Source organism: Loa loa, assembly GCF_000183805.2.
Source record: "Loa loa unplaced genomic scaffold supercont3.17, whole genome shotgun sequence".
Classification (NCBI taxonomy): Eukaryota; Metazoa; Nematoda; class Chromadorea; order Rhabditida; family Onchocercidae; genus Loa; species Loa loa.
In genome coordinates, this window is record NW_018108197.1 from 498,646 (window position 1) to 506,935 (window position 8,290).

At 33.8% G+C, this 8,290-nt stretch overlaps 3 protein-coding genes across 3 annotated transcripts; 1 reads left to right on the forward strand and 2 right to left on the reverse strand.

Moving 5' to 3' along the window:
• Window positions 1-8: 8 nt before the first annotated feature.
• On the reverse strand, window positions 9-4,152 carry LOAG_10587 (hypothetical protein; the record flags this gene model as incomplete). The annotated part of the gene is made up of 12 exons (XM_003146111.1): window positions 9-198; window positions 279-414; window positions 629-778; window positions 1,176-1,327; window positions 1,540-1,655; window positions 1,754-1,920; window positions 2,281-2,458; window positions 2,751-2,900; window positions 3,299-3,407; window positions 3,557-3,660; window positions 3,779-3,886; window positions 4,024-4,152. Coding segments are annotated over 12 exons (1,689 nt in total), but the record flags the coding sequence as incomplete, so codon positions are not given.
• An 835-nt stretch (window positions 4,153-4,987) lies between these two features.
• Window positions 4,988-6,113, reverse strand: LOAG_10588 (hypothetical protein). The gene is made up of 2 exons (XM_020448194.1): window positions 5,906-6,113; window positions 4,988-5,553 (listed from the first exon to the last, which is right to left on the reverse strand). The coding sequence occupies exon 2, from the start codon at window positions 5,494-5,496 to the stop codon at window positions 5,167-5,169; it is 330 nt and encodes a 109-aa protein (XP_020301640.1). The 5' UTR covers window positions 5,497-5,553; window positions 5,906-6,113; the 3' UTR covers window positions 4,988-5,166.
• Window positions 6,114-6,587: 474 nt separating this feature from the next.
• LOAG_10589 (hypothetical protein) lies at window positions 6,588-8,147 on the forward strand (the record flags this gene model as incomplete). Its single annotated transcript, XM_003146113.1, has 4 exons — window positions 6,588-6,735; window positions 7,339-7,454; window positions 7,690-7,770; window positions 7,932-8,147. 4 exons carry the CDS (start codon window positions 6,588-6,590, stop codon window positions 8,145-8,147), a joined length of 561 nt encoding a protein of 186 aa, XP_003146161.1.
• Between the last annotated feature and the right edge of the window lie 143 nt (window positions 8,148-8,290).

Sequence of the window (8,290 nt, forward strand, 5' to 3'; positions counted from 1 at the left end):
ATACCTACATTATATTTATTTGATTTTTTCTTTGTAGATTTTAATCTTTTGAGGTTTTTCACTTTCTGAATTGAAAAACATAACCTCGATTTAGCATGCGGGATACCGAGCTTACATTGTATAGAACCTACAAGAAGAGCACTTAACGCAAATGAATAGCCGCTTATCGCATCACCACAGCTCTTCATATGCTCCAATCTATAAAAAGAAGTTGACAAAGATCCAAAATTTTTCAGAAGATCATTTTGGATTTAAATGTTTGGTGCTGTAATGTGTACCTGTTGACACAACGATCAATTAGAGGAGTTAGCTGTGATGGGACGCTAATAGTTACACATCGCAAACACCATGAAGCAGCTATTCGAGCAGCTTGGACTGGATGCAGAAGGCAAGCGAATACAGGTTCCATTATACCTATAATTAAAAATCCTAACTACAGAATTTCTGAAATTCGAACATTTGATTACATAAAACCACTTGTTATCAATATTAATAACTTTTATAAGCAACAGTATTATTAAATGCATGAAGTACTAGATAGCCCAAAATAAAAAAAATCTATCTTTTCTACAAGTAATATTTTCAGTCTCAAATGTTTGTCAAATTATAATAAAAGAAAAACACATACCTGATGCTTCAGTGAAAAGAGGTGTCACCGCAGTACCAATTTGTCGAACCAAACATGAAATCTCCAATAAAATGATGATCGCTGTCTGTGCACTGGCATATGTTTCAGGCCCAAGCATTTTTTCATTTCCAGGATCCAGATTGTAATCGGCTGATAATTTCAAATAAAACCAGTTTATGGAATTAATTTCTTCGCAGAAAAATTGATAAAGTAGCTCGAATCAAGTAGTTTGACGGGCGGAACTTTGCACCTCACCCTAGTTGATATCTTGAACACAGTTTCTGCAGGATCTTCATATTTACGATACAGTGTGAGTACGTCCAACAACAAAATAAAAGTGTGGTTTTCTTAATTTCAGAGATTATTATCAGTAGTCGAAACTTCACTGTCACTAGTTACTACCAGAAGCAACTGTTAACTCAGAATGTGTTTCGCAATTTTCCAGTTTTAGGAAAATTTAAATGATATTTGACAATGAAATTCAGATTTAAATGCTTCCTAAAATATCTTAAATCTGATTGAAACCAAAGTTAAAGCACCTACTAACCAAAAGAATTAATACAATCGGCTAAAATTGTGCCCAGCTGTTTGCAAACGGCAATTTGTGCTTGCTCACTCAGAATTGTACCAACAGTACTCCGCAATATATAACCAATACATCGCCGCATATAGACCACTTCAGCAGCTTGGATAGGATTACTGAAAACAAAAACAAAAGAAAAGAAATCAAATTATGAAACAAAAAGGAAAATCAAATTATGTTTAAAGCCTATCCGTTATTTTTTCGAATTCTGAAGACTAAAAGATTTTTGATAGCAGCATAAGAAGTTGAAGAGAACTGTATAACCTTTTTAATAACTATATAATTACATGTAATTACTTTAATCATCAAATAGTTAATAAAGACTCACTTCGTATAGGCTAACGGCCCACATTTTGCAATAACATCCATTAAATGTTTGATAATAAATATAAGATTTTTTTCCAGCCATAATGGACCAAGCTCTCTCAATAACGCAACGTAAGCCTAAAATCCCGAGAATTCTAGTAGATTAAAAAAAGTAAATTAAAATTCCAAACTCGAAACTTCAGATTTCTCTTCCTGGAAGAATTACATCAACATACAAGTGCAACTCCAATTCGTATTTCTTTCTGTCCACCAGCAACTGCAACGGTGCCAGTTTTTAAAAAGCCGCCAATCCCACCTCTCAAAAATCCGTGCGACAAAATACCGAAACAATCCTCAATTGTTACTACCTTCAAGGAAGAAGCATTTTGCTGATTTCTATTGCCTGTAATTGTAAATGACTTACGGAAAAAAATATAAGTTTAAATAAATAAGACTGAAGCAATATATTCTGCAATTTTCATTCTCATTTTTATATATACTTTTTTTCACAACTCATCAATACTGTCCTTTCAAATTCTTACAGAAAAGGTTTTACCAATACCTAGTATCTCAGAGCAAAATTGTTAATTTTCAAATATTGCATTATACAATTTCCGTATAGTTATAATTCATTGAGACGTCCAGCAGCTAACTGCAGCAGTGCAAGTAGCAAACAGGTCTTCTATACTACTACGATATGAGTAAAATCCCAAAAAAGCCAAAAGATAAATCTACATCTACAGAGGGAGAATAAACAATTTACCAGACATATACCGTCTTGGAGGATTCATAGCAGTACATAGTAATGCACCGAACAGTTGTGCCACTGCATGACGTACTTCATAATTACTCGATTCAAGAGCTTTGAAACACAATGTACCAATACTTTCCACTTCGTTAGTGTATAAAAATGGATACACCGGGATTAATAGAGTAAGACACTAAAATTAAGAAGTCTATCCTAACAGAAATAGCTGAACAGTGAACTTTGAAATTCAGTACAAAAACTGGTGTATCCGTATTTGGAAATAAACTAGACCAAGACAAGAAATAAAATTACATATTTTTTCTTTTGATCAAAAATATAAAGCTGAATTTAAGACTAAAAAATATAAAGCTATAAAGCTGAATTTAAGACCATTCATTAAATGCTAATATATTTAGATAGACATAATAGTTACGAAGTAGAACTAAAATCTATATACATAACAGATATAAAAACATAAAGCTAACATTAATTGCAGCCGTCCTAACCATTACGACTCGATCTGACATGTGTGTTTTAAGAATTTTATACAAATCCTTGTGAATAGAAGATGCACCAACACCCAAGCCTTTGACCAGTTTAGCAAATGTATACAGTAATTCGGTGCGCCCTTGAGACTAAAAGCTCCATCTTTCAAAATCTTGAAATTCTTTTTCTTACCATGCTTCTCTTGCAAAACTCAAATAGCAAAACTCTGTCCTGGTTAGCAGGACATAACTGCAAGAACGAACATATCCCCGCCCCCCCCCCCCTCCCACTCTAAGGCATTCATTACGATTATAAATGTTAATCTACGAACGCCGTACATAACCTCAGAATATAGATAGGTTTCCTCAAATATCTTTCGGAAGACCGTCGTGTTTTTCCTCACAGGTTATGCGCGTAAACCACGACGAAACATTCCATTTCGAGTGGATGTCGAACTTTTCACTAACGACCGGATGAGAACTAACCCAGTTGGCCATACCACTCCTTAGCGGTACAACCACTAACTATTAACATATTAACTATTAACCTCTGCATTTTTCAACCATCTCGCCATATGGTGGAAAGATTCTTCATAACTCCGACCTACCAATCTACCCAGTGTTTCATACATAGCTCCCAAGCATCGCAAAGCGGCCCTAAAAAGTGATATTTATTTTTACTGACCAACGACGTCTTGATGTATTTGAAATTTTCAGGTCTAATATTATGCAGTTGCGAAAAATTACTAGATAAAGATTTGAAACAATTCTTTTAGCCTCAGCAGCAATATAAATCAAAAACTAACAGTTTGACTGGGAGGTGCGTTGGCGAATCATCTCGTCCTTTTAGAATATCGTTGCAGGTGTTTATTGTTTCAAAAAGGCTATACGTGTCCCCAACTGAGTACACCTGAAAGAGTAACCTTAAGCATCGTAATATATAAATATACAAATATTAAAAAACATATAAATTTAAAGCACGAACTCTGAAGACATTATTAATTTTCTAACAGAAATAGAATGAATACCTGTGCAATACATTTTGCCAACAGTTCCCTGGTAGGTGGTCCTGGTGCAGCTAAAATGCGTGATGTCAGCTGTTCAATCAGCTTCTTCTGTACAGATTTTATGTCAGCCTGAAATTACACCAACAACTAAACTGTGAATATTCTCTAAAATACTGAAAGTTTAATAAAGAAATATTTATGTGAACTGATTTTTAAAAAGAAACTAGTGGATGGAAAGAATACACATATATTTAGATGATGCAGACCTTTTGAGCAGCGGGTAATATGCGATCAAGATATCGTAACCACTCGTATACAAAAACAGGTTTTCTGGAATCCGTACAAAGTTTCAGTGCTTCTTCATTTAACAATAATGAATTTGACTGCTCCATCATTTTGACCAATGGCTACAATACCATGAAGTCTTGAGAAATTCATATAACAATGATTCCTATGTGTCAGCGACTGCAATTATTTTCAAGAATGCGTATGTCGAGCGTTTCTGCAAAATATAATTAACAATACCGTTTGTCCTAATAACTCCATGAAGCCGTGAATAAAATGAAATACAGTACAAACTGCATCAATAAATTTAGGAGACGAAAGCTGACCCAACTGGCTTGCAATGATTACAATATTTAAGATACACCGTTCCTCAATTTGGAAATATCAAAACTAGCCCTAAAATATAGAAACTATAGTCACCGCTCAATGCGTTTGATATCAGCAATTCCAATAACTGTTTTTATATTTAAGAGTTAAATGACAAGGTTGGATAAGACAGCAAACAAACTGTTCGAGAACACTTAATATCAAAATATGTTTTATCTAATACAATTGAGAGCCAAAATGTGAAATTAAAACGTAAGACTTATATTGTTAAAACATATACAATCGAGCAAACCACAACAATCTCCAGGCCTGTTTCGGTGAAGTGGTAAATACAGCAGACTTTTAGAATAAGAAAAATAATCAGTTATTACGTTCCTGCTATACGTTTTAATGAGTTGCGCTGCTTTCCACCTGAATCAAAAACAGAGTTTTTTGAAACAGAAATCCATTTCATTTCGATCCCTTTCACAAATTTTTTTCCGAATAAAATCCTCAGATATTAACTTGCATTAAAACGCTGAATTTGTATATAACGGAAGGACAGAATCAATACAATCAGCTTAGTAATACAGTAATAAAGAGCAAAAGAAATGACTGGAAAAGTAGGGAGCACATACTTCTGTACAACTTCGTTAAGTATCGGAAAAAATGAAAATGATAAAAGAAAATTATAGGTTGGTGTACTAAAAAAAATTTATTGTGGATGCGCATTCCAGTCAGTACCGCTTACACTCTTAAACATCTCCATGGTCCAAAATCTAAGGTTTCAGGAATACTTCTTCTTCTAAGAGAATCTATTAATGCAACACTTTTCTCTTCAATAAATCTGTTTCAAAATGTGCAGCTGTCAATGTGCCAGGCAATCGTTCGCACTGAGGATTAAATACAGAATAAGCGCTCAACTCATTTGACTTTCGTTTTCCTAAGTTGATAAACAAAAAGACAAACAATGAAGAAACAAAAAATACAAGACCAAATTCAATGTAAGTGAAATACCACTGAGCTATAAGCCATGACAATGTTGCAACAACTATGCATAAACGTGGCCATTGATAGTAGAAGTATGACCACAGCTGGATCGGTTTTAGGAGAATTTTTATAAATTTGTTGCTGGTAATGGACTGCATGGCTACGTTCCCACTACTCCTGATCTGCCTTTCATAAATCGTGCCACGATTTGGAATCTAGAAAGTTTTTCAATTTGAATTAAAGCTTTCATAATTTCTTCCAAAAGAAAAAAATTGCAAGGGAACTTCTCAATTCTTGAAACGTATTTAGATCGACTTTTAAATTGATTGTTCCGTTACGAAAACTATGCTACTTATCTCTATTTAGGGAACTGTAATTTTTGTTACTGTATATCAAAACGATTTTGAAGACTTGATGATAACTAACAAAAATTAACAAATACCATAGTTACTTTTCGACTTATTTTCATTACAGAAGAACCATTTATCCTCAATTAAATCGGTCTTAACCCCTTAAAATGATAAAACAAAAAGAACCCGGTTATTGATAAAAAAACCTAATGATAACCTTACTGTTACCAGAGCACTTTCTTTCTTTCGGTATTCAGCTAGTCTTTCTTCCACACGTTTCATCCTTTAGTGTTCTAGTAAAAACTCGTTGTAACTAGCACTGCCGAAATTGCTGCACTCACAGAAGCAGTACACGAAGGATTTTAACCAGTAAAAGTAATAACCACTCTCCCACCCCTACAATGTCCACTCACGAGCAGTCTATATGTAACTCATGGAAATGCGGTAATAGCATGAAAATCTTCTATCCTCTTTACCAATTTGCACTAGACCGTTCAAAGATAAGTGATCAGTAGTGTAAGAGGACGAGGTCATTTGAGTAAACTGTATGTCCTCTTTCTCTTTTCACCTTTAGTTTACAGCAAATCACATTGATGGGCGAGAAAATCAGAAGATTAGAAGGATGAAGATAAGTATCGGAAGATGACAAATATACAAAGTCTATTATGGCGTACACTCGCTTAAAATTGCTTTTAACAGTAAAAGTTTAGCGATGATTTTATTTTGAATGTTATGATTCACAATAGACGGCCACACTGGTGAGATTTATGGCTGCAGCATTGACTGGTGTTATTCGAGTTAAGTCAAAATTCTGAAATTACTGAGCATTGCTTATTACGACTTTTAAGATTACCAGTAATGCTCTGTCAAATTATCAATTTATGTCTTAGAACTGAAAAATGCAAAACGTACGAGGTCGAGCTCGGATGTTGGGACGACGCCATGCCCGGGTGCATTTCAATTTGGGTGGCAGGCTTAGGCCATCGACATCACATGAAATTTTTCCAGAAGATACAACACGCGACTCTATTTTGAAACAAATTTCAGGTCAAATGTTGAAATTCTCAGGGTCAAATCTCAATAGGAATTCTCTTGATTTCTCTACTTTATAAGTTGGGCTGGGAGGAGAGGAATAATTGGTATGAAAAATTTAGGTAAAGTTAATTAACATTGCTAATACATTAGTAAAGTAACAATTCCAAATTTCTCATTACAGCTCGTATAAAAAAATCGGAGAGAGAATTATCCACTTGTAGAAATGGAACAAACGAACTGTTAGACGTAACAATTTGTTACATTATGTTTTTCATGCAAAAACGATGAAATTTTGTGCAAAATTTTTCTGATCATTGCTCCTTTACAGAAACGGGACTTATTGTTATTGTACTTTCTAAAGGAAGAACTTTTGATGAACTTCTTTCAAGCATACTGGGGATTTCTTAATCGATGATTTTGTTCCTTCGGTGTCCCGGCCTCCTCTTCAGTTTTTCTCTAAACTTTTTTAATCTGAGAGTGATCGAATTAATGTGGGTAAATGGTTGATCTCAGCTCATTGAGTACTCATTGGTTGGAAGATAAAATAACACTAAATGTTTGAGTTGTCTGAACAATTTTTATTAAAATAAAACTTAAAATATCAGCAGATCCCAGAGGATTCATTGACAGCCGCTCGAATTAGTCACGAGCAATACTTACTGGATGATCTAATCGATTATGTTGAATCCTTGGTTGGCGATGAAAACAAGTTACAGATTATCGTGAACAAAGTACTACTTGTTAATTTTTAGTAATGTTTTGATAATAGGATGTAAAAATAAATGGTGAATTTCTAACGGAATCTTAGTTTCTTTCTTTTTTAAAAAAAAATTGTGTAGTTCCGTAAGAGGACCGCAATAGCTTATGTAATGTGTCGATAAAAATAACATATTGCTATAGTTATCCTCTACCGGAATATGTAATTTGTTTATGGGATTAATATAAGACCTGCATTCCAAATTTCAGGATAATCAACAATGGTATGCGAAACAGCTAAGACATAGTTTGTTAAACTGGATTGCACGCAATGAAACGGAGCTTCGAGAGGTACGATATTTCTGACTTTGCTATTAGGTCTTATTATTCAAATTTCCAGATTAATAGCAGTTGTTTAGCTGATGGAAATTTCCTTTGGTCTTTCTTTTCTATTAAAATTTCTAAAAATTGTTTTAAGCTTGCTGAAAGGTAAAATTGGCTTATAATTAAAGATCGATGCATTGGAAAGTCGAGTAATGAAGCGTTATTTGCAAATAAATCGTGAAAATGGATATCTGCAACGCATATTCAGAGATATGAAATGTTTCACAAATTTAATCAGTGATAGTTTTAAAACTGTGGAGGTATCGCCCGAGCCGACATCTATTGATACCAGCAAAACACAAAGCTCGCTAACAGGTCACGAAAATAAAGAAAGAGGGCTTTAAAGTAGTAAGGTATAACGTCTGGCCTTGATAACAATTATAATAATAACTGTATTTAGGGTAACAATAATAAGTGCAGATATATACATATATATATATATATATAATATATATATATATATATATATATATATATATATTTATTT